Source organism: Sus scrofa, chromosome 15 (assembly GCF_000003025.6).
Source record: "Sus scrofa isolate TJ Tabasco breed Duroc chromosome 15, Sscrofa11.1, whole genome shotgun sequence".
In the NCBI taxonomy this organism is placed as follows: domain Eukaryota; kingdom Metazoa; phylum Chordata; class Mammalia; order Artiodactyla; family Suidae; genus Sus; species Sus scrofa.
In genome coordinates, this window is record NC_010457.5 from 128,692,176 (window position 1) to 128,718,058 (window position 25,883).

General features: G+C 41.9%; 1 protein-coding gene across 1 annotated transcript in view; it reads left to right on the forward strand.

Annotated features, from left to right (window-relative positions):
* The window catches only part of COL4A3 (collagen type IV alpha 3 chain), a 151,692-nt gene that overhangs the window by 80,536 nt on the left and 45,273 nt on the right, over positions 1–25,883 (forward strand). Inside the window, 16 exon segments of the mRNA XM_021075272.1 lie at positions 950–976; positions 1,806–1,883; positions 4,143–4,205; positions 4,331–4,366; positions 6,193–6,234; positions 6,463–6,540; positions 9,794–9,856; positions 10,799–10,858; positions 11,906–11,950; positions 12,900–12,953; positions 14,293–14,334; positions 16,518–16,602; positions 18,844–18,879; positions 22,166–22,330; positions 23,751–23,843; positions 24,317–24,412. Of these exon segments, the coding sequence (XP_020930931.1) occupies positions 950–976; positions 1,806–1,883; positions 4,143–4,205; positions 4,331–4,366; positions 6,193–6,234; positions 6,463–6,540; positions 9,794–9,856; positions 10,799–10,858; positions 11,906–11,950; positions 12,900–12,953; positions 14,293–14,334; positions 16,518–16,602; positions 18,844–18,879; positions 22,166–22,330; positions 23,751–23,843; positions 24,317–24,412 (1,063 nt within the window).

Here is a 25,883-nt window from a genome sequence, read left to right on the forward strand (position 1 = left end):
CATTCCTGGGGCAAGTGGAAAGTGTAGTTTGGGAGTTCCCGTCGTGGCACAGTGGTTAACGAATCTGACTAGGAACCATGAGGTTTCTGGGTTTGATCCCTGGCCTTGCTCAGTGGGTTAAGGATCCAGTGTTGCCGTGAGCTGTGGTGCGGCCCAAGAAATGGCAAAAAGACAAAAAAAAAAAAAAAAAGAAAAAGAAAAAAAAGAAAGTGTAGCTTGGTTAGATATTAAGTCTAAGTCTTGGTTTCCTTCTGAGGGCCTACCATGAGTGACTCCATTTTGGACTATTGTCTCCCTTTTTTTTCTTTTTTAAAATTTTGTTCGTTTTTGTCTTTTGAGGGCCACACCCTTGGCACATGGAAGTTCCCAAGCTAAGGATCAAATTGGAGTTACAGCTGCCAGTCTATGCCATAGCCACAGCAACATGGGATCTGAACCGTGTCTGTAACCTACACCACAGCTCCTGGCAACGCTGGATCCTTATCCCACTACGTAAAGCCAGGGATTGAACCCACATCCTCATTCATGGATACCAGTCGGGTTTGTTACCACTGAGCCATAACAGGACCTCCTGTGGCCTCCTTTTTAATTTTTAGTAAAGGGCAGTGGCAGACAGCTGCCTAGTGGTGTTAAGAAGTCCAGTCAAACAAGAACTAGTGTTTTGCCACTGATTTCGGTAACATCAAAGCCAGACTTTTGCATGACAGATAGAAGCAGGAAGTCTGGGGAATAAGTGGGAGATGAAGGAAGTAGGTAATTTGTAGATGACCTGAAGGCTGGATAAAGGCAGTATTGGGCGGGTGCATTTAGGGGAACACTTTGTTTAAATAAGAAAATTTGAACACGTTTAAAAGTCAGTGGTAGGTACACAGTAGGGAGAGAACAGCAAAGCAGGGAGGTAGCATATTTGATTTGCCTCTAATTGTTACTATGCCACTCTTTTCTCTAGGGTGCCGTGGGTTTGAAAGGAGAAAAGGTAAGTTATTTGTGGCAGGTTATTGTTGAACAGTCTCTAATTGCATATATGAAAGGAACTTTTATTAAATCACAAGATGTAAAGAAGTACAAATCAGGTTCCGTAATTAATTCAAAAACCGCAATAATTAGGACATATTTATTCCTATTGAACAACTTCTTCTCATCATAAATATGTCTTAAGGAATATAAGCTTTCTATCCTCCTGTAGGAAAATAAGATGTGGGAAAAGAGAATTTGACCTTATGCTCAAGGCTCCAGATTCTAGATCAGGAATTGACACTCACCGTGGTATCTTGGAAAATGGTTTTTCTTGTGTCTTTCTTCCCTCCACAGTAAATGGTCAGTTTTAGAAAATATGAGAATGCTTGGAAGGCTTCCAAATGGAATAACTAAATAAGCCTCGAGCATTACTCTAAGTATATATCCTGGAAAGCACTTTATCCTTGAAGCAGGATGACCTTGAATAACCATTTAAAGGAGGTTTGGGAGTTCCCGTTGTGGCTTAGTGGTGAATGAATCCAACTAGGAACCACAAGGTCTCAGGTTCGATCCTTGGCCTTGCTCAGGGGGTTAAGGATCCGGCGTTGCCGTGAGCTGTGGTGTAGGTTGCAGACGCGGCTCGGATCCCGCATTGCTGTGGCTCTGGCGTAGGCTGGTGGCTACAGCTCCGATTCGACCCCTAGCCTGGGAACCTCCATATGCCGCGGGAAGCAGCGCTAGAAAAGGCAAAGAGACAAAAAAAGACAAAAAAATAAAAATTAAAAAAAAAAGAGGGGGTTTTGAAGGTATAGCCTTGTTTATGTTTGATGAGTATCTTTGCTTTCAAGGGCACTCCTGCTGCAGGAGAAGGTGTCGACCTTGATGGAAAAGGTGACCCTGGGATGCCAGGAGCTCCGGGATTCCAGGTACAGCACTTCCGAGAAGATGCTTATCATTATCAATCTGTGTCCCTCTCCATCCATCTTTTTTTCTTCTTCTTGCCCTCTCACTCTCCCCTTCCCCCTGAACCCCTTTCTTACTCTCTTAAGCCTTTTGCACAGACATTCGTATTTCTTCTATTTACCTCATTTTATTCTAAAACATCTACTTCATTATAAGAAACCACATTAAACTCATATAAAGAGATGCTTTTACACCTATATTTTTTAATCTCTTCTTAAATCTCAGTCATCGAAGCTTTCTTAAATATGAGGAGGTGTCTTCCAGGCATGGTTATGTATCACTTCCTCTATATTTGTTGAAACCCAAGATAGGTTTATATTACACATTGAACTCAAGCTAAAACTATAATAGTAAATAATGGCTCCATGGTCAAGTGTGCGTGATAGTAACATTTTATTTGAATGCATCTTTCTCCTAAAGAATAGTTTGCTTTCTGATCGGTATGTATGCAGCCTGAGGGTGATCTGGAGTAGACACAAAGAAACAGCTGTCTGGAGGAGGGGAGGCAGGCTGTGTGTGCTTTACTTTGTGATTCAAAAGGACCTTTCTGTAAACCTAAGTCACACGTACTGACTTGCAGGTTAATTAACCAGAACCATTTAATTTAATTCAGAAGTACATGTGGAAAGTCCTGGGCTGAGATTGGTATTTGCCTGAGTGAGTCAAAGAGTGTGAGTGAAGGTTGTTGAACATCTGGTTAGTGAGCCATTCCAGCTGATGGTGAGCTGCAAAGCTGAGGAAGGATGCGACTAGGAACCATTTGAGGCCAGATACAGAATATCATGGCTCTTGGCTTTTGGTTTAGGCAACATTTAAGGGGCCAGATGCTGAAGGCAAGGCATCCAGTAAGCGGAGATGGTGGCTATCTCAGACATGGGTGTATCATTTATTAACTATACACTGCAGGTGGGGCGTGTTCTACACTGTGCTACTGCTGAAGATGCAACAGGAGGACCTTCGGTTGTACAAGAAATCCTTATTACCTGCCGATTAGGTACCAGGGCCTATTTAGGCTCTGGGGATACCATGGTGCCCAAATCCCAAAAAAAGAGTTCAACAAAAAATCTAGGAGTTCCCTTTGTGGCTCCGCAATTAGCAAACCTGATTAAGGTCCATGATGATATGGATTCGATCCCTGCCCTTGTTCAGTGGGTTAAGCATCCAGAGTTGTTGTGAGCCATGGTGTAGGTTGCAGACGCAGCTTGGATCCCAAGTTGCTGTGGCTGCAGCGTAAGCCAGCAGCTGCTGCTCCAATTCAACCTCTAGCCTGGAAACTTCCATATGCTGCAGGTGTGGCCCTAAAAAGCAAAAACAAAACAAAAACAAAAACAAAAAACACAAACTTCTCATGTTGCTTACATTCTAGAAAAAGGAAATATTTTTGTTTTGTTTTGTTTTTCTGTCTTTTTGCCATTTCTTGGGCCGCTCCCGCGGCATATGGAGGGTTCCAGGCTAGGGGTCTAATCAGAGCTGTAGCCGCCGGCCTACGCCAGAGCCACAGCAATGCGGGATCCGAGCCGCGTCTGCAACCTACACCACAGCTCACGGCAACGCCGGATCCTTAACTCACTGAGCAAGGCCAGGGATCGAACTTGCAACCTCATGGTTCCTAGTCGGATTTGTTAACCACTGAGCCATGACGGGAACTCCAGAGAAAATATGTTTAAATGTACATTAGGAAGTGTATGTTGTGATAGGGAGGAATAAATGCCAGGGAGGAAAATAATGCAGAGTCAGGGGACAGGGAGTGTCAAGGTTGGAAGCCACAGGCCTGTGGCTTTAGATTGGATGGGCAGAAAGTCCCTCTGGAAAGGATAACATTTGTGTAAAGATAAGGAAACGGAGAGGAAGTGAGTCCTAGGGCTCTCCGGGGAAAGAGGATGCTAGGCAGAGGGGGAGCAGGTGGAAGGAAGCCCCCAGACGGAACCAGCGTGCTTGGCCAAAGAGAGGGAGAGAAGCACCCTTTCTAAAAACTTTAAAACCCTTGTAAAGTAAAGCAACTGCTTTGGTCATTCTTCTAGAAATGGTACAATGAGGATGGTCCTGGTAGCCTGTTAGGCGTGGAAACACATGTGACACGTGGCCTCTGTTGAAATGAACTGCAGCCATAAATAAGAACGATTACCCTCTGACTATTCCAATAGGTTAATGCATTTAACTCATGGACATTATCCTTCAGTGAGAAGTAAATTTAAACTTACTTTTATTCTCTTAATTTAAAGGGTTTGCCAGGCCTTCCAGGTTTCCCTGGACCCGTTGGTCCACCTGGTCCCCCAGGATTCTTTGTGAGTATGAAGCCATCATTGTTTTAGACATGGTAACCAGTAAAAGAACTACAGCTAAAAATTGTGAACAGACTTTTAGGTGTGGTGCCTTGCCTACTGTAATTTTAACTGATGGATTTTTCTAGGGCTTCCCGGGAGCCACGGGACCTCCAGGACCTAAGGTAGATTACAGTTCATATGTTGTACCCACCAGAACATCCTAACCAGTCTCAAAGCCAGACCTGATCTGATTCCACATGTGGGTACCTCTCCGGAACTCACAAAAAGGCCCAGCATGGGAGTGAGCATGGCTCACGGCTCTGCACCTCTTAACTCTCTTCTCTCTGAACTTCAGTAACTTGATATTTGATACGAAGAATCTTAATTCAATTATAAGAAGCACCTTATAATTGCCAGGAAAAGGGCAGGGATTCCCAGGGCATAGGTTTCCATTTCTGATAACCCTACTGATCACCCAACACTTTATCCTATACTAAATCCCATCCTGTACTGTATTTTTGTACCAGGCTGCTTCCCAGACCCATCCGATCTTATGCTAGGCAATAAAGATGACTAGTCATGTACTTGTTAAGCATGTCTTTCTATTTAAAAGGCCCACCGTGAGCACCAGGGAAGGAAAAAAACCTTTTTCCTCTGTGTTCTTGGGTTCAATGACTGGGTTAACAGGAGAAAGATTTATTTCATGTGCAGACCTCACAGACATGAAATAAAAACCCCAAAGAGGCAGTCAGACCCCGAGGCTTGTATACCATTTTAACAAAGGGTGGTCAGTTTGTAGAGGAGTGATAAGATGAGGGAAAAGGGTTTTGAGCTTCTGGGGGCAGCAGCGTGTGGGCAGGTAAATATATGGGGGAACCAATGGAAGATGAGGGTTATTGCAGAAAGTTTCGTTTGTGCAGGTTTAAGTTGGTACTGTCTGCACTGATAAGAGTTGACTTCTTACTACAAGAAAGGGGAAAGGGTGACGCTTTCACAAAGAGAAACTTAATGCCCTGTCTTAAGGCAGATAAGCAGAGAGAAAAGTCCTTTTTCTGCATTTGCTTTTTCTCAGTTGCCTTCAGCTCAAAATAATCCTTCTGCCAGAGTGGTATGTTTTGGGGTGGCATAGTCTGATCCCTTTCATTTGTTTAAGGAAGAAAATGTTGAGCAAGGTTGAGCCCCACCAGGAACTTAGTACTAAACACCCAGGAATTAGTACTAAGTTAGTATCTCTTACTTACTATCAGGTAGCCTTTGTGTGTAGGGTACTTCCCAAGTTGTGTTCATATTTATTATTTCACTGATAGGTGCACCCCCCCCCGCCATGAGATGAACAGGTCAAGTTAAGTGAATCATCAAATAGTCATTGGCAGAGCTGAGGTTTTAAAGTCTTTTGATTCCTCATATTGAACTTTTCTCTACAGTTGGTGACCTACTGGGGGAAAAATCTGCAAACTCAAGAACGAAAAAGCCAGGAGACACTTCGGTTGAAATGATAGGTTGGCCATCATTAGAGACGAGAGACTGGTTACATTAGATTTCTCTCGTGTCATTAACTTACTAGGGAAGTCAGGTGGCTTGAATTCTAGTCTTAGCTACTCTATTAAGATTTGAATTTCAGAATCCTGAAGTTCAGCTATGCATCCTTCTTATTGTTAAAACAAGAAAACCTGGGCATCAGGAAGTTATGTAACCAACCAGCAGAATCAAAACTAGCTAGTGGCTAAGCCGGAAAAATGTCCTCCTAGCTCAGTTCATTCACCCACCCCACCCCATCTCATGCCATCACTTGTGTTAAATGAACCCCATAAGCTTTCTGATTCAAGATCTCTACTTTTGAAAGAAACATATTGATACTCTATTACAAAAGAAATAGCTAAAATAACTTTCATGATACTAACATGACCATTCAAATGTTCTGTTACAAACACTGGAATTTTAATGGATTTAGACTGTACCTTCCTATTCATTAAAAAAAATAATAATTTGGTGTTGTCTTTTCTTACAGGGTCACATGGGTGATAACGTGATAGGACAGAAAGGAGAACGGGTAATTTAAACACCATGGTTTATTTATGGGAAAGCTGTTTTAAGTTCCTTAGCAAAAACTGTCCACATTTTCTTCACTTAACTCACACGGAAACAAAAGCACTTGCTACGAGTCAAGTTTCACTTGCTTTATCTTCTTCCATAAGGACCAAAGAAGACAAGTGGGTCTGTGAGGCACAGTGAAGGTGATGGTGTCTAGCTTTTTATTCCTGAGTGTATTTGTCTTTAGGGTGTGAAAGGATTAACGGGACCGCCTGGACCACCAGGGACAGTGATTGTGACACTCACCGGTCCAGATAACAGAACGGTAATCTTTCTATTTTATTTTTTATTATTAGGGTTGCGCCTTCCTGTGAATGGGATGAGGTCCTTGTGATTCCTTTCCTCTTTTTCTTTTTCTTTTTACGGCCACACCTGGGGCATATGGAGGTTCCCAGGCTAGGGGTCCAGCTGGGGCTGCAGCTGCAGGCCTGCACCACAGCCACAGCAACACGGGATCAGGGCCACATCTGTGACCTACGCCGCAGCTTGTGGCCACACTGGATCCTTAACCCACGAAGCGAGGCCAGGGGAGGATCCTGAATCCTCATGGACACTATGTCAGGTTCCTAATGGGCTGAGCCACAGCGGGAACTCCACCCCTTTCCTCTTGTATACATTCTGTCGCCTGGCCAAGCTCAGCCAGTCTGGGCCTCAGGATTTTATTCCTTCCCCATATTTCGCTCAAAAGCCTGGGATGGAGGAGATCCAAGACAGCAGCTTCCAAGGTTCTTGAAGGAAGAAACTAGGTCTAATGTTGCTCACCCTTCATCTCTGTCCCTTCTCATTGTTCCCGATGTAAGGTGGGTGTTCAGTGAGCATTTTTTTTATAATGATTTTTATTTTTTCCATTGTAGCTGGTTTACAGTGTTCTGTCAATTTTCTACTATATAGCGTGGTGACCCAGTCACACATACATGTATACATTCTTTTTCTCACATTATCACGCTCCATCCTAAGTGACTAGAGATAGTTCCCAGTGCTCTACTGCAGGAGCTCATTGCTTATCCATTCCAAAGGCCATAGTTTGCATTTATTAACCCCAAATTCCCAGTCCATCCCCCTTGACAATCACAAGTCTGTTCTCCATGTCCAGGATTTTCTTTTCTGTGGAAAGGTTCATTTGTGCCAAATATGAGATTCCAGATATGTGATATCATGTGGTATTTGTCTTTCTCTTTCTGACTGACTTCGTTTAGGATGAGAGTCTCTAGTTCCATCCTTGTTGCTGCAAATAGTAGTATTCTATTGTGTATATATACCACATCTTTTTTTTATTTCTTTTTGTTTTGCTGTTTATTTTTTTTCTTTTTTTATCACATCTGTAGTTATATAATGATGATAACAATCCAATTTTACAAGATTTCCATCCCATAACCCAAGCACATCCCCTCACCCCCCAAACTGTCTCCTCTGGCGACCATAAGTTTTTCAATGTCTCTGAGTCTTAATCCATTCATCTGTCAGTGGACATTTGGGTTGTTTCCATGTCTTGGCTATTGTGAATAGGGCTGCAATGAACATGAGGGTGCATGTGTCTTTTTCAAGGAAAGTTTTGTACAAATGTACGCCCAAGAGTGAGATTGCTGGGTCATATGGTAGTTCTATGTATGGGTTTCTAAGGTACCCAGTGAGCATTTTTGAATAAATGGTAATAAAATGAGTGTATGGGTCTGATCCGACTAGATAGTAATGACCTAAAGATATGGGTGGAGCATTACCATAATCAAATGGGACTTTTTAATTTTAATTTTTATTAGAATATAGTTGATTTACAGTGTTGTGTCAATTTCTGCTGTACAGCATGGTGACCCAGTCATATATATATATATACATACATTCCTTTTCTATGCTATCTTACATCCCTACCATTATAACCCAAAACGATGTGGCCTCCATCCCTCTCCAAGGAAACTCTGTTATTTTGACATTATTATTTGCTATTTCTTCCCACCGTGGGGTAGCTAGAAGGACCAGGAATGGAATTGAATCAAAAGCTCAAAATAAATGAATCACAATATAGCATACCAATCCTAGAGGCTAGGTTGATCCTGAAATGTCTGGGAGAGGGAATGGGGAGTGAGGAGAAAACTAACAATTTTTTTGTGGATTAACCAAGAGACATACATAAATCATCCTTCTCGTAAAACATATATTTTGTTAAATCATTTTGATAATAGCTTGATTATCATATAATTCACATACCATAATCTTTGCCTTTTTAAAGAATAAAATGCATGAGTTTTAGTTATAATCAGTTTTTGACAGTGTTATTGAGATATAATTCACATGCTATAAAATTCACCTATTTAGTGTACCATTCAAAGGCTTTTAGCATATTCATAGAATTGTCTCCGACTAAATGCAATAAATGATAAAGGATATAAAGATTAAAAAAAGAAGAAGAAGAATTGTGTAAGTATCACCACATGCAATTTTAGAACATTTTCATTCCCCAAAAAGAAGCTCTTAGCCATCACTCTCTAATATAATTAATTTTAATGATAGAAATTATCAAAAAAAAAACTAAGAAGAGTTAAAACAAAACATGGTGAAGTTTTATATAAATAAAAGTAATAACTCTCATTGAAAATTGAAAAAAAAAATTGATCTGAGGAGATAACTGAACTTTTCAGAGGTAAGCAACAAAAATAAAATTAATAAAGCCTAAAACTTCATTGGCCGAAAATTGACTGAAAAAATCTTATCTTGACACAATCTTGATCTGGAAGATTTGATCTAGGGGAAAAATTGAGTTTGACAAATATGATGCCCTCAAGAGAAGACTCACATTGGGAAAAATATAATTTTTTTGAAAATTGTATTTTCAAACTATATGAAAAATATGAATAAAATGCAAAACAGCCCCAATTAATGAATCAAATCCTCTTTATAATGTTTACTCCAAAAATAATTGATCCCAGTGAAAATAATTTTAGTATATTAAAGATGAAGGTAAAATATATTGGAAATGAAATTATGGTGCTTATAGAAAACCAATTCAGTAATTAAACTGGTTTAATGTCGTTTGAGCTAAAAGATACTTTCTTATTCTTTTTCTTTATTTATTTTTTGCTTTTCAGGGCCACACCTGCGGCACGTGGAAGTTCCCAGACTAGGGGTCAAATCCGAGCCTACCCTACAGCCACAGCAATGCAGGATCTGAGCCATGTCTGCAGCCTCCACCACAGGTCATGGCAACACCAGATCGCTGACCCACTGAGCGAGCCCAGGGATCGAACCCACATCCTCATGAATACTAGTCGGATTCATTTCCTCTTTGCCACGATGGGAACTCCAAAAAAGATACTTTCTCTTTTTAAAAAAGTTTGCGTATTTTTTCAGCGGGTTCATAGGTGTAAAATTATAAATGTGAAAAGTGATGTGCTTTGTTAACAGGAGGTGGTATGTAAGTAGTTTGAAAAGCCAGTTCATTGAACAGATAAGAGGATTTTTCAAAGTAGAGCCAGTGATCTTGGATTTGATCTGTTTGTAATGACCTTGACTTGTTTTTGTGACAGGAGCTCAAGGGGGAGAAGGGAGAGCGTGGAGCTGCGGGCCGGTCAGGACCCCCTGGACCCTCGGTAGGTCACTTAGAACCGTCTCGTTCCTTTGAAACAATAAGCAGAAGCTTAGAGCATATTTTGAAGTATGATCTACCTTTAAATCTTTTTTTTTTTTTTTTTTTTTTTTGTCTTTTTGCCTTTTCTAGAGCTGCTCCTGCAGCATATGGAGGTTCCCAGGCTAGGGGTCGAATCGGAGCTGTAGCTGCTGGCCTACGCCAGAGCCACAGCAATGTGGGATCCGAGCCACGTCTGCAACCTACACCACAGCTCACGGCAATGCCGGATCCTTAACCCGCTGAGCAAGGCCAAGGATCGAACCTGAGACCTCGTGGTTCCTAGTCGGATTCATTAACCACTGCGCCACGATGGGAACGCCCCTTTAAATCATAATATTAGCTAAAGCAGGACGGTCTTATGCCTCAGAGGTCATGAATACTAGAGCTGTTTTATGCCACTTCTAGCTGAAATCCTGGCACTGTTTCACATGCACCCAGTGTCACTCATCTTATGATTTATCTTCAGCATCTGGTTTTTTAGCATCTGTTTTGCTTTGTCTTTTTTTTAGGGCCTCACCTGTGGCATAAGGATGTTCCCAGGCTAGGGGTTGAATTGGAGCTCTAGCTGCCGGCCACAGCCACGGCCACAGCCACAGCCACAGCCACAGTAACTCGGGATCCAAGCCATGTCTATGACCTATACCACAGCTCATGGCAACGCCAGATCCCTAACCCACTTCAAGGCCAGGGATCGAACCTGCAACCTCATGGATACTAGTGGGGTCTGTTAACCGCTGAGCTATATGGGAATTCCTAGCATCTGTTTTTAAATTAATATTTGTAAACAAGATTTCCTCTTAGCCCATCATTTCAAAATTTTTAGCTGAAGTGAAAATTTAATAAAAATCAATATAAGTCAAAAATCAATAACTTATAAAACTTGACCTCACTCTCCTTAAAACAGGGGCCACCTGGAGAATCGTATGGATCTGAAAAAGGTGTTCCTGGAGAACCAGGTCCGCAGGTAAGTTTGGAAATTCAAGGTCACGAGCAGCCTAAACTAGTCAGTAGTAGGTACTCTTTAGGTGATACGTATAAGATGCTTAACTCAAACTAGTTTAGGTTTTTTTTTTTAATTCTTTAAAAATTTGGGCGGTGGAATTTGCTTGGTCAAGTACCTGAGAAGTTCAAGACTAAAACAGGCTTCAAGAACTTCAGAGCCTGAAATGATGCGAGCAGGTCTCTGTCCATTTCACTTCTGTTCCTCTCTGCGTATCAGTCTCATTCTCTTCTTTGTCAAATCACCTTCATCTGGGGCAAGGGTGATGGAGAGAAAGAGGAGAATGTAGAAGCATCAGGGGCTCACTCTCCCACCCAACTCTATTTTGCAAAGGTTCAAACATATATAGAGTTAAAAAACTCTAAGAACAGTATATTTTTTCCTCAGAAAAAACTCAACTAGTACGATTTTTAATTTTATCACAGAAGGTACATACATGTACATTGTTTTAAAAGGCTAAGAAATATATATTTTTGCTAAGAAAAAATATTAACCAAATATAATTTTTAATTTTATCACAGAGGGTACATACCATCATAGCTAATCCTAAAGCCCTGTCTGTTTGAATGCTGCCAAGCACCTTTCATACATATATTTAAATGTAAGCAAATCTGGGGTTCCGGAAGTTGCCAACATATTAAATAAATTGGCTGTGACACCTCCCTCTTTCTGAGTTTTCCTGTTCATGTCTCTGCTCAGTGTTTCCTTGATTTTTCTTTCCAAGCTTGGATGCTCAATGTTAACTCTAGATCAAGCTTAGCTCTTAATTTCCTCTCCTCCTTCCATTGACCCTCCCTCATTTCCCGTTCCGACTGGCTTCTTCCTTCCCTGGCAAGAGAAGGTCATCCCTTGTTCTCTGCTGAATAGTTTTTCCTTCTCGTACCTCAGGGGAACTTCAGTCAGGCTTTCTTGCCTGATGTCAAGAGAGGATCATATCATTGTAGTTTGCCATGTCTATTAAAATGATCCAGATTTTTTAAGTGATGTGTTTTTGTTTTGCTCTTGTTTTAGGGAAAGCCTGGGAAAGATGGTGCCCCTGGTTTCCCTGGCACTGAGGTAAAGATGTGACTTGGCCCATGGATGTGGTGAAAGTGTTGGTTCTACTAGATGGAGAAGGTTGAGAGTTGCTAAGCAGTTTTCAGCTAGAAAAGCATATCGTATTTAAAATTTTTTGAGAATCATAGTGGTACGCCCTCACTGTGGAGAGACATCATCTGAGCACTTTTTTTAAAAAAAGGAAATTTCGGAGTTCCCGTCGTGGCGCAGTGGTTAACGAATCGACTAGGAACCATGAGGTTGCGGGTTCGGTCCTGCTCGCTCAGTGGGTAACGATCCGCTTGCCGTGAGCTGTGGTGTAGGCAGACACGTCGATCCTGCATTGCTGTGGCTCTGGTGTAGGCTGGTGGCTGCAGCTCGATCGACCCTAGCCTGGAACCTCCATATGCCAGGGAGCGGCCAAGAAATAGCAAAAAAAAAAAAAAAAAAAAAAAAAAAAAAAAAAGGAAATTTAAAACCTACTGCTTCCTGCAAAAGAAATTGATTATCTGTGTGTCTTTTTTTTTTTTTTTTTTTTGTCTTTTTGTCTTTTTTTTTTGTTGTTGTTGTTGCTATTTCTTGGGCCGCTCCTGCGGCATATGGAGGTTCCCAGGCCAGGGGTTGAATCGGAGCTGTAGCCACCAGCCTACACCAGAGCCACAGCAACGCGGGATCCGAGCCGTGTCTGCAACCCACACCACAGCTCACAGCAACGCCGGATCCTTAACCCACTGAGCAAGGGCAGGGACCGAACCCGCGACCTCATGGTTCCTAGTCGGATTCGTTAACCACTGCGCCATGACGGGAACTCCATCTGTGTGTCTTTTGACCCCACTCTCTTTGCTCCTTTCCTTTTTGGCCATGCCCATGGCATGCGGAAGTTCCTGGACCAGGGATCAAACCTGCGCCACAGCAGTGACAAAGTCGGATCCTTAACCCGCTGAGCCACCATCTTTGCTCTTTTCTTTAGGGAGCCAAAGGCAGCAGGGGCTTCCCTGGGTTAACGGGTGAAGATGGCATTAAGGTAATTCCCTTCCTAACATCTATTGTCAGCTTTTTTTCACTGGTTGGGTTTGGCCACCCTTTCCCCACCACATCCTGAAACCAGGTACAAGGAATTGCAATCAGAGTTTACTAAAATCCTTTTGCACATTATCATTCTAAGAGAAGTAAGTCAGACCGAGAAAGACACATCTCACATGAGATCACTAATATGTGGAATCTAATTAAAAAATGATACAAAAGAAGTTACAAAACAGAAACAAACTCAAAGATTGCAAAACTGAATTTATGATTACTAAAAGGGAAACGCTGCAAGGAGGGATAAATGGGGAGGTTGGAAATGCAATATACACCCTACTGTATATGAAATGGATGAGCAACAAGGACCTACTCTAGAGCATGGGGGAGTCTACTCAGTACTATGTAATAACCTATGTGGGAAAAGAATCTGAAAAGGAATGGGTATATGTGTATGTATAACTGATTTACTTTGCTATACGCCTGGAACTAACACAACTTTTTAAGTCAGTAATACTCCAATAAAAGTTATTTTTTAAAAAAAGAAGAAGAAGAAATGAGAAATGTGGCAATTTTATTTAAGCACTCAAAGGGCATCTTGTGGGAATGATATCACACTTGTTTTGTGTGGTACAAGCTGGCTGATTTGGAACTAGTGAGATTTCAGCTCTCCAGAGGGTGGGAGTTGGAAAAAGCCTGGGATTGTAGGGAGTTTCAGGTCATCGGAGGTCAAGATAGGTTGGACCTCAGGAGTCTCAACCTGGCTCACAGTGTACTGAAAAGCCATCATGAGTTAACCGTGAACTGTATTCCCCATCATTTTTTTCTGACAACACATTACAGACACTTTCACGTAATTTGCATATGTAGGTATATGTGCAGATTGAAGATTTTCACCCTATAATAAAAGCACTTCCAGTAGAATTCTGAAATGATCTCAAGTAGGTAAGAAAGGAAGTTGACTACAGTTGGGACACAGGGAATTTCCTACAACCCACAGCCTAGTTCTCCTGGGCCTCCAATCTGGGTGATTGCCATCTTGGGCAATGACGTGCATATCCTTTGAAGGGAGTGATGCAGAAGGAACAGGGAGAACCACTAAAACAACAGCCACTTCTTGCTATCTTATCTTGTCGATAGGATTCTTGACTCTGATATGGCCTTCCAGGAAGATAACCAAAAATCAATGTCCCTTTCATGTTAACGTGGTTTATACATTACATAGCAGTCACCTCACATTTAGCATGGATTTGTCTAACTGTGCATTTTGCTTTTTAAGTATACCTGATAGGTAAATGCTTTTGATAAATGCACTCATAATTTGTTGCTGTTTTTCAACATAGGGACAGAAAGGAGACATTGGCCCTCCAGGATTTCGTGGTCCAGTAAGTGTAATTAAAGACAATATTAATGTTATGTTTGACCAAGTCTTTCAAAGTATTGAGGTAATTTTGAATCAGTGTCTCTTATTAACCATTATGATAGGGATTATAGTCTTTACCTTTTTATGAAACTAGGGCACAAAAGATAGCTATTGTCATCATTATTTGTCCATTTGACAATGGATAAATATTTTTGCTTGGTCCCTGGAACGCACTGGCAGTGCTCATCCTGGGCTGTAGAGAAGAAAACCTTTGACCAATCAGGCCTGGCCCAAGGTAATCCTGTGCCCTTGAGTCGACTAGAAGGGCATTGGTAGAGGTCAACGGGGCACCTGCTCCAGCTGGCAACCTTATGACAGCCTTGCACTTTGAGGCTGCAGAAGCTCAGCCATGGGTTTAATGCAAGGCCAGCAAAAGCCAATAACCCCAGCCCAAGCTCCATCATAGCAGTCTCCCCTGCCAGCAGGGACATGGATTTGATGTCTGTCAGCTCCTGACCACAGGAGGACCACATTCTATGTAGTGACTCTGCAGGGTAAGGAGATGTGTGAAAAAGACCCAGGTTCTGGGTTCTGGTATCTTCCTCTCCTGCCTCAAAAGACAGCAGTTCTCACATTCAGTGTGCTGAGCAGAGCTGTACTTAATGATTGTGCAGGTGACAAAAAGGTCCATGGGAGTTGCTGAGGGAGTGTGTGTGTGTGTCCTCTTACAAATGCACCCCTGAGGCTAAGTAATTAAACTCAGTAACTGGAGGGGGGGGGTCCCAGAAAACAACATCTTTACACTACGAGCAAGTAGTTCAGATGACAGGTAAGTCCAAAATACTTTTAAGGGGTTGCTGAGAAGATGAAAGAGTCTATTTTGTGAAAGTACTTAGCCAACACCTGGCAGGTACACACATGTCATTATGGATTTTATGATGGAGGAGATTATTATATTATAATGATGACGATGGATTCTTTTTGCGATTTTATATATATTGCTTAACCCCAAAGCTCTTGTTACCTATTCTTTAAACAAGTCTAGAAAGTAATTGGCCCCATGCTACATATGAAAACACAAAGTTCTTTAAAAACTTTCATTATTTCTGTCTTCTTTCCTCTTCAAGATAAATGTGCTGAATTATAAATGATATTTATATAATATATATATATATAATATAAATATATATATAAATATATTTCCTATCTGCTCTTTTAAAAGATTCCTAGCATTCCTAGCTCACTGTGTGTTTTCTTATGCTCAATTCCACATAACTCTGCAGCTCCTACTAACTTCAGAAGTTCTCCTTAGAAAAATAGTAAGAACAGCAGTAGTCACTGATAATCAGAATATGGTCTGGAGTTCCCGTCGTGGTGCAGTGGTTAATGAATCCGACTAGGAACCATGAGGTTGCAGGTTCGGTCCCTGCCCTTGCTCAGTGGGTTAATGATCCGGCGTTGCCATGAGCTGTGGTGTAGGTTGCAGACGCGGCTCGGATCCCGCGTTGCTGTGGCTCTGGCGTAGGCTGGTGGCTACAGCTCCGATTCAACCCCTAGCCTGGGAACCTCCATATGCCGAGGGAGCGGCCCAAGAAATAGCAACAACAACAACAACAACAACAACAAAAAAAAAAAAAAAAAAAAAAAAAAAAAAAAGAAGTATTGGTCCTGGTCCTTGATGACTGCAGGTCAATGGTGTCTTAAAATTTAAAGAAACAATCAATAAAGTATTTTTGATGTATAGGTCCCAACATACTTTGAAATACATTTAGTCCACAGGACAAGCATTTTTGAAAATTGACATTGAACAGAAAAAAAAAAAATCGGAGTTGGTCATATGTTGCAATAAGTCACTACGTTGTGGAACTAATTTCTGAATACATAATTCACACATATGTAAATATGGGTATATGTAGATGTATTTTTAAATGTGAATGTGTGGTTTGGACCACGTCATAAAATGTATTTCTAATTAAAAGCCCCTGAGATATATGATATTATGATACCAGATCAACTTTTATTTTTAAATTTATCCACCCAGTATACCAAAGTACCATATCCTTCTCGCAGATAAATCGATGAATTCAGGAAAATAAGGAAAGTATCATTTTAGCCAAAAGAAAAAAAAAAAAGGAGAAATTGAAGTAACCGCATTTGTCCGTAAATAGCGATCTTTTTTCTTTATTAATTTCTTTTTCTTTTAAGACAGAATATTATGATGCATACCAGGAAAAGGGAGAAGAAGGAATTCCAGGCCCACCTGGGCCCAAAGGAGCCCGTGGTCCACAGGGTAAGAATAAACTTCTTTCGAAAGCATTTGCTGATCTTCCCATGTCTCTCTTTCAAGGCAAAGTCAAATGTATGGCATGTGTTCATAGACCTGGAATTCGCAAGCTTGAAGGGGAGGTCTCCTAGCTTTCATAGGTGGTAGAATTTTTCATCTTTCCCAATTTTCATATTCCATTCTATTTTATTTCATTTTATTGCTTTTTCAGGGCCTCACGTACATGCAGCAAATGGAAGTTCCGAGGATAAGGGTTGAATCAGAGCTACAGCTGCCAGCCGACGCTACAGCCACAACAGTACCAGATCCAAGCCAAGTCTGTGACCTACACCACAGTTCATGGCAATGTGGGATCCTTAACCCGCTGAGCAAGGCCAGGGATTGAACTCACATCCTCATGGATACTAGTCAGGTTTGTTACTGCTGAGCCACAACAGGAACTCTGCTTTTCAAATTTTCATAAGAAAATTCCATAGGTAGAATACCATGAAAGCTATCTGAGTTAATGTGAGGAAAGCATGAAGTTAAATCTGGTAAGAAGACACTAACAGGGCAGGAGGAGGGAGAGTATGAAACCAGGAATCTCGGGAGTTCCTACTGTGACTGCGGAAACGAATCCAACTAGTAACCATGAGATTGCAGGTTTGATCCCTGGCCTCGCTCAGTGGGTTAAGGATCTCACGTGGTGTAGGTTGCAGTTGTGGCTCAGATCTGGCTCAGAGCTGATGTCACTGTGGCTGTGGTGTAGGCTGGCAGCTGCAGCACCAATTCAACCCCTAGCCTGGGAACTTCCATATGCCACAAAGTGGTCCTAAAAAGAAGAAAGAAGGAAGAAAGGAAGGAAGGAAGGAAGGAAGAAAGGAAGGAAGGAAAGGAACCAGCAATCTCAATGGAACTACAAAAGGGTAAATGGAGACCCCACAAAGCTCTAATTTGAGCAAATCTGCACAAATAATGACAAGAAGGAACTGAAGCCCTGGTTCCTGGCTCCTGGCATTAAGATTTAAAGTCATAGTAATTTATATTTGATTCTTTTTGATAGGTTTAAAAGATTTGGGCCAGTAGCTCTTATCTCTTACTGCACATTAAAATCCCCAGGAACTTCTAAATAAGAACCATCTCTGTGATTCTGATTTATTGTCCAGTGGGAGGCCATGGAAAAAAACCTCCCCAGATTAATTCTACTGAGCAGCAGGACTGAGAACTCCTGATCTAGGCAAATTATTGATATAAATAAGACTTCAAAGGATAATTTCACTTTTAAAATTTCCCAGCATATTTAAACAAATGGACGCATAAGTATTAGATACAGATTTTTTAAAATCTGGTATGCTCACCTTGGAGTTCCCACACTGGGTTAGAAATCCAACTGCAGAGGCTCAGGTCGCTGTGGAGGCACAGGTTCTATGCCAGGCCTGGCACAGTGAGTTAAAAGATCTGGCATTGCACAACTGTGGCACAAGCAACAGCTGTGGCTTGGATTCAATCCCTGGCCCGGGAGCTTCCATATGCCATGGTTCTGCCATAAACAAACAAAGTCTGATATGCTCACCTTGAATCCCTCAAAAGCATCAAAGAATTAGAACCCTACACAGTGCTACAGCTGGAAGCCATCTGAGATAGAACCAGGCCACACTCCAGATCTGTGACAATTCCAGCTCTTTGATTTTTCTGTCATTTAAATCATCCCAGCAAAGTGCCAGACACAGAGCAGGCTCTGAGTAAGGGTCTGCTAAATCATTTGAAGATAATGAAATAGCAGGATTTACTTTTTTTTTTTTTTTTTTTTTTTTTTTTTTTTTTTTTGCTTTTTAGGGCTGCGCCCATGTTACTTTTTTAAAAATTGAACTATAGTGAATGCACAATATTACACTGGTTTGGCTGTAAAACATAGTAATTCAATATTTTTATATGTTATGCTCCACATAAAGTTTTTACAGAGTAATGGCTGTATTTTCCTGTGCTGTACAATATACCCTGTTGCTTATCTATTTTATACATTCATATCTTTTAATCCCACACCTCTCTTTCCCTCTCTCCCCTGCTTTGGAGTGTTAGACATCTAAGCTTAGTTTCTTCTTTGCATTTGGTCTAAATGAATAAACTTTTCTCATATTTACCTATGTGAGCGTGGAGAAAAAGTCTGAAAAATATTATTAATTATTATATTGTCATTCAAGATTTCAGTAATGGGGGAGGGGCCATCTATACCTTAGTAAGCATTTAATTACTATTATGTATTCACAGGTCCCAGCGGTCCCCCTGGAGTTCCTGGAAGCCCTGGTATGTACATGTCTTTCATGGTACCAATACAAATGCTTTTTTTTCCTTTTTTTTTTAGGGCCGCACCTGCCCTAGTTCCCGAGCTAGGGGTCGAATGGGAGCTGAAGCTACTTGCCTACGCCACAGCCACAGCAGTGCTGGGATCTGAGCCACATCTGTGACCTATGCTGCAGCGTGTAGCAACACCAGATCCTTAACCCACTGAGTGAGGCCAGGAATCGAACCTGCATCCTCATGGATACAATGTCGGGTTCTCAACCCACTCAGCCACATTGAGAACTCCACGAATGGTTATTAAAAGAAAACATACTGCTCTCTAGAGAGTTGCATAATTTACATAAGACAAATGTTTCATTCATCGATATAAAAGTGTTTCCAACTTCCTAATTCTTAACTTTGTGACCTGCAGGGGAAAAGGTGCTGAAACTGACATAAGATGATATAGAAATGCTCTTTTTGACTTCTCGGTAGTTTTAACTAAGTGTAAGACATGAACTTTGGTGTGTAAACAAAAGGCTTAAAACTCAGAAGAGGAGCAGAGATAGAAAAACCATAATTTTATGGCAATTTGGTTGGTTAAAATGATAGTTTTTTCTCTCTTTCTTTCTTTCTTTCTTTCTTTTCTTCCTTCTTTCTTTCTTTCTTTCCTCCTTTCTTTCTTTCTTTCCTTCTTTCTTTTGTTTTGTTTTTTGTTATTGTTTTTTGGCTGCAGCATGCATAGCTTAGTATAGGATCTCAGTTCCCAGACCAGGGATTGAACTTTGGCCTCAGCAGTGAAAGCTCCTAACCACCAGGCCACCAGGGAACTTCCAAAAATGATGGCTTTCCTGATATATCACAAATTGCCTAAGAATACACAGATTACAGGTTTTTGTGGTTTTTTTTTTTTTTTTTTTTTTGTCTTTTGTCTTTTCTATGGCTGCACCCTTGGCATATGGAGGTTCCCAGGCCTACACCACAGCCACAGCAACGTCAGATCTGAGCCGCGTCTGCGACCCACACCACAGCTCACGGCAACGCCAGATCCTTAACCCACTGAGCGAGGCCAGGGATCGAACCTGCAACTCATGGTTCCTAGTCAGATTCATTAACCACTGAGCCACGACAGGAACTCCAGATTACAATTTTTATGTAAAGTTTAAATTTTACGGTACATCGTTTGTGGTACATAAACTATCCTGTGAAGTGTGAAAATATCCCCGCATCATTGGAGTGGTTGCCTCTTGAGAAAGAAGGTTGAGAGTGGTTAATTAAAGATTAACCCCCATGACCTCAGTTATAACTAATTCTGTAAGGTGTCATTTTGTAAAGGAAAAAAAACTAAGGGCAAAATAACAAAGACTTGGTAAGCCTTGCCATCGATTACATCTTTCTCTGTACTATGCCGCATACTTAAACGATTGCATATTTTTGAAAACAAACTAAAATTAAGCAGATTGTAGAACTATATGTAGATTACAATCCTATTATAAAAGAAAAAGTTAAATGGATAAATATTATGCGTACCTGCATATGCATGGGAAAATATATGCCAAACTCTTAATAGCAGGTATCTCTTGAAGTTGAAAGAGTGCAGAAGGAGATTTTAGAAGTCTGTTCAAAGATTAAGAAAGACTTGGGAGTTCCTGTTGAGGCACAGCGGAAATGAATCTGGCTAGTATCCATGAGGACACAGGTTCGATCCCTGGCTTCGTTCAGTGGGTCAGAAATCTGGCATTGCCATGAGCTCAGATCCTGCATTGCTCTCACTGTGGTGTAGTCTGGCAGCTGCAGCTCTAATTTACCCCTAGCCTGGGAACTTTCATGTGCTGCCAGTGCCGCCCAAAAAAAAAAAAAAAAAAATGTAAGAAAAACTTCCTTTCAAGTAATGAACTAGCTGGTTGAAAAAGCCAGCAAATGAAAAATTACAAAGCTTTAAAACAGACGTCAGTCAGAAGGATTTTTAGCCTTTATTCCAAAATCCTTAGGCTCAATAATCAGAAATAATCAGATATGACCCCCGCTGGTTTCTCAGTCCTGGTGATATCTCTCCTAACACTTAAGGCAAGATTTTTAACATCAAGGCAGAAATTCGAGACCACCTGCCCTCTCACAGCTTCATCATTTTAGGAGGGACTGATGCAGAGGGTTTTGTATCACCTGGCACATCTTCTCTCCCAGCTGGTGGCAGCCTTCCCAACACACCCTTTGATGTAACCAAGGGAATCAGCAGGAACACAGCCCAATGGTTATTTTCTCTCTTTCTTATTTGAAACATTGAAAGATAGGCATTTTCTAGTCTCTAATTTAAAAATTACAGCAGGTTAAGAACCAACTAGTATCCATGAGGATGCAGGTTCAATCCCTGGCCTCGCTCAGGGGGTTAAAGAATCCAGCTTTGTCACAGACATGGCTGGGTTCTGGCATTGCTGTGCCTGTAGCATTGATTCGACCCCAGCTCAGGAACTTCCATATGCCATGGGTGTAGCCCTGAAAAGAAAAAAAAAATTACAAAAGAGGAGTTCCCACTGTGGCTCCATTGGTTAAGGACCCAGCATCTCTGTGAGGATGTGGATTCAATCTCTGGCTTTGCTCAGTGGCTTAAGGATCTGGTGTTGCTGCAAGCTGCAGCATAGGTCACAGGTATGACTCAGATCTCGTGTTGCCATGGCTGTGGCGTAGGTCAGCAGCTGCAGTTCTGATTTGATCCCTAGCCTGGGCACTTCCATAGGCTGCAGATATGGCTGTAAAAAAGAAAAAAAATTACAAGATATCATAAATTGGAGTTCCCATTGTGGCTTAGTGGTTAACAAACCCAACTAGGATCCACGAGGGTGAGGGTTCGATCCCTGGCCTTGCTCAGTGGGTTAAGGATCCAGCATTGCCATCAGCTGTGGTGTAGTCTGGTGGTTGCAGCTCTGATTTGACCCCTAGCCTGGGAACCTCCACATGCCATGGGTGTGGGGCTAAGAAGACAAAAGACAAAAAAAAAATCATATATTGAAGAATTTCTCCTGAAGATCATTTGAATCAAGAGACTGCAGTATATCCCAACCTCTGTTTCTGTCTCTTGTAATAAATTACATAAAGTACCTTGTGGGAATGGAACATTCTGAGTTCTTCTGTATTGTGATAGCTTAACAAGGCCATGAAGGAAGGAAGGAAGATAATTCACTTGTGTTTTATATGCTTTATATTTTTTTCATTGTACAAATTTTATAAGAAGGCATCACTCTTTGCAATTGAAAAAGAAATGTGTATTAATCAAGACACATTTCCAACACAATAAATGATTATTTTCTTCAAGGATCATCCAGACCTGGCCTCCAAGGAGCCCCTGGAGCACCAGGCATCAAAGGAAGAAAAGGGGAGCAAGGACCCCCAGGGAAGAACGCAGTCGGGCCTCCGGGATCCCCCGGCTGTCCTGGTTCCCCAGGCCATATAGGGTTGCCGGGACCTCCAGGACCACCAGGTAAGGCTGTCTAATGGGGCCCCTTTTGAGGTGTGCCAGTCAGGGGCAATGAACTTGACATGCAGCTCGGCCATCAGTGTGGACCGTAGGGCTTCTCTTCCACTGATGTTCCATCTTATTAGCTTTCTGTGAAAGTAGCTGTGGTGGAATGACTGTGTTGCAAGCACTGCACAGTGTTAGCCTGAGTTCCCGCAGAGGGCAGAGCAGGAGGCTGGGACAAGGGGGGTGAGGCCGGGAAGGAATGACTGTTGTCAAGTTGGCCTAGGCCAAGTGCAACAGCTCCTTCTGTCTCTGGAGACTGACTTCTAAGAAGCTGTGTCACTTTGTCTCAGGATAATTTGTCCCAGGGGACAAAGAGGCAAGAATCTCTCCACTGGCTCTTATTTCTTGTGGGACAAAGTTGTGTCCCACAGGACGGGACTCCACAGCCCCCACTGTACACACACACTTCCAGGCTGTGTTTGCACAGCTCCCGAGGCATCCCATGCCGCAACAGGGGCAGGGAAGCCCCAAGGCTGGAGGTTAGAAGTTTGTAGTATGGACCGAGGCTAGATGCTGCCAGGTTAATGCGTCAGAAACCACAGAGCGCCAGCTCCAAGGTTTGAAGTGGTACCTGGAGGTTCTGATGAAGTTATCTACACTGTCAGGAAAACATAAGGTAGGAGTTTCCGCTGGGATACGGCAGGCTAGGGAGTTTCCCTTGTGGTGCAATGGAAACGAACGCGACTGATACCCATGAGGATTCAGGTTCGATCTCTGGTCTCCCTCAGTGGGCTGAGGATCTGGCGTTGCCTTGAGCTGTGGTGTAGGTCGCAGACATGGCTTGGGTTCTGAGTTGCTGTGGCTATGGTGTAGGCCAGCAGCTGTGGCTTTGATTCGACCCCTGGCCTGGGAACTTCCATATGCCAAGGGTGTGACCCTAAAAAGCAAAAAAAAGAAAAAAGGAAAAAAGTGATGCAGCATGTTAAAGATCCAGCATTGCCACAGGTTCCATCCCTGGCCCAGAAACTTCCATATGCTGCGTGTGAAGCAGAAAAAAAAAAAAAAAAATTACAAACCCACAGTGTATCCAAGATATACAGAAGAATGAGATTTCACCCTTTTCCTAAAGATGCTAAAGGGATAGTCTCGGAATAATTGAAGACAATTGAATAAGGTAACATGGGTTGATTATGCGCTGATAAATACCATCTAATGAGATTTGCAAGAACCACTGCATCAAAATTAAAAAATATCACAAGTGTGGTGTAAAAGGAGAAGCTGACCAGTCTTTTCAGTTCCAGACAACCTTCGCGAGACTCAGCTTCCAAAACAGAGATGGCGCAGTGCATATAAAATAAATGACATTATTAAAACACTTGCTAATTGAACAAGTAGTTCAAGAAAATGAAAAACTAACCTTGGTGTTGTCCCTTTGTAGGTGGCATTGTCTTTCGCAAAGGTCCACCTGGAGATGGTGGACTTGCAGGCCGTCCAGGGTCTCCAGGAATCCCAGGAGTCGATGGGCCCAAAGGTTGGTTCAAACACTGGTGTTATTGTATTAGAATAAGCCATTCTCATCATCTTTGTCATCACTGAGTTCGTGTTTCCCTGAGACAGCAGTGACCCTAAATAGCAGACAGCAATAGCTTCTTTTCCAAAAGAATTATCTAAAAGTAGTCATTCATCTGGAAGTCAATCATTTATTTAGCACCTGTGCAATAAATCACTGGATCTTTCTAGAATGTCAGTTTTATCCTGCACTCAAAAAAATAGTAGGTGTTTTATACTAGGCACCAGGGGCTTCCTTTCGCAGAATGCCAAGAAGCTCAGATCGATAAAGTAAGCAGCTATAATAGGTAAATGATTTATTAAATGTACCATGTTCTAGATGATTTTCACGAGGACATTTTAGGTAGAGCACATGACCCTGTGGTTGGAGAGTATCCGTCCTTTCTGGGGACTCGGTGTGGGTTTATGAGTGATGCACGCGTGCTCTCATTGCAGGGGAACCCGGCCTCCTGTGTACACAGTGTCCTTGTGTCCCGGGGCCACCAGGCCTCCCAGGATTACCCGGGCTGGATGGCGTGAAAGGAATCCCAGGTACAGACAATTTGCACACAACTGCTTTTGCAAGTACAGAAAGGGTCAACTCACGGGGCAGAAAAAAAAATAAAGGCATCAAGACTGCTCAGTGTCAAAGTGGTTTATATGAATTTGGAGGGGGATTTTCAAAAACATACTCTATTAACATAAAAGTAAGCCCCAAATTATAAAAGCTGGCATTTCCCCCTATTCTGTTTTAGTTGCTGAGCTCTAGCAAACCATTGCGTCACCGAGGAGTTGCAAACTCAGCTTTCTACAGGGAGCTAGGGGGCAACTCAGACAAATGAAGCAGCCATACCAAATCCACACCACTTTTTTCTTCCATGAAGAAAGAAGCTCTCTCCTGTTCTTTTTTTTTTGTTTTTTTTTTTTTTGTTTTGTTTTGTTTTGTTTTTGTCCACCCTCTGGCATATGGAGCTCCCAGGCCAGGGATCAGATCCAAGCCACAGTTGCAACCTAAGCTGCAGCTTTTGCAATGACAGATCCTTAACCCACTGTGCCTGGCTGGGTATCGAACCTGCATCCCAGCACTCCCAAGATGCCACCAATCCCATTGCACCACAGCAGGAACTCCTCCTATTCATTTTTTTAAGAAATACAATCCTTTTTCAGTCCAGTTTTTCATGCCTCCCCTTATGATACCATCATGGGCGTGTGCACTATTTCTCATTCTTCTTAACCACACAAGTACGGTAACAAAGTCTAACATTGGCCTCAGTGCTGGAGACAATAGGGAGTGGTGAGGACTGCAGAAAACTGGAGGAGCCGTGCAATAAATGGGAAGGGACCATCAGACACTCAACTCCAGCCTGTTGTTACTTTGCAGGCTTTAAGGCGCTGTGTTAATAAAACTTCCAGTTTTTCATGAGAAGCATAAAACTGGGATGTTCATCTGAAACCTCATGTTTTTAAAAAAAATTAGGAGTTCCCATCATGGTACAGCGGAAACGAATCCGACTAGGAACCATGAGGTTTCGGGTTTGATCCCTGGCCTCACTCAGTGGGTTAAGGATCCGGCGTTGCCGTGAACTATGGTGTAAGTTGCAGACATGGCTTGGATGTGGCGTGGCTGTGGCTCTGGCATAGGCAGGCAGCTACAGCTCCAATTTGATCCCTAGCCTGGGAACCTCCATATGCCACAGGTGTGGCCCTAAAAAGACAAAAAAGACAAAAAAAAAAAAAAAAAACCACCAAGAGATGTATTTGTCAATGAGCAAAAAATACATAAATAAATAAAAACATTTTAAAAACCTAGCCATTAACTTTTATTTATTTATTTATTTTAATTTTTTATTACTCAAAGGAATTTATCACATCTGTAGTTGTATAATAATCATAACGATCCTGTGAAATCAGATTGTTATGATCATTACAGCCATTAACTTTTAAATGAAAAAAAAAAAACATTTCATAGGCCAATATTCTGAGGGCTAAATAAAGCCTCACTTGTCAACCTCTGTGCTGGACC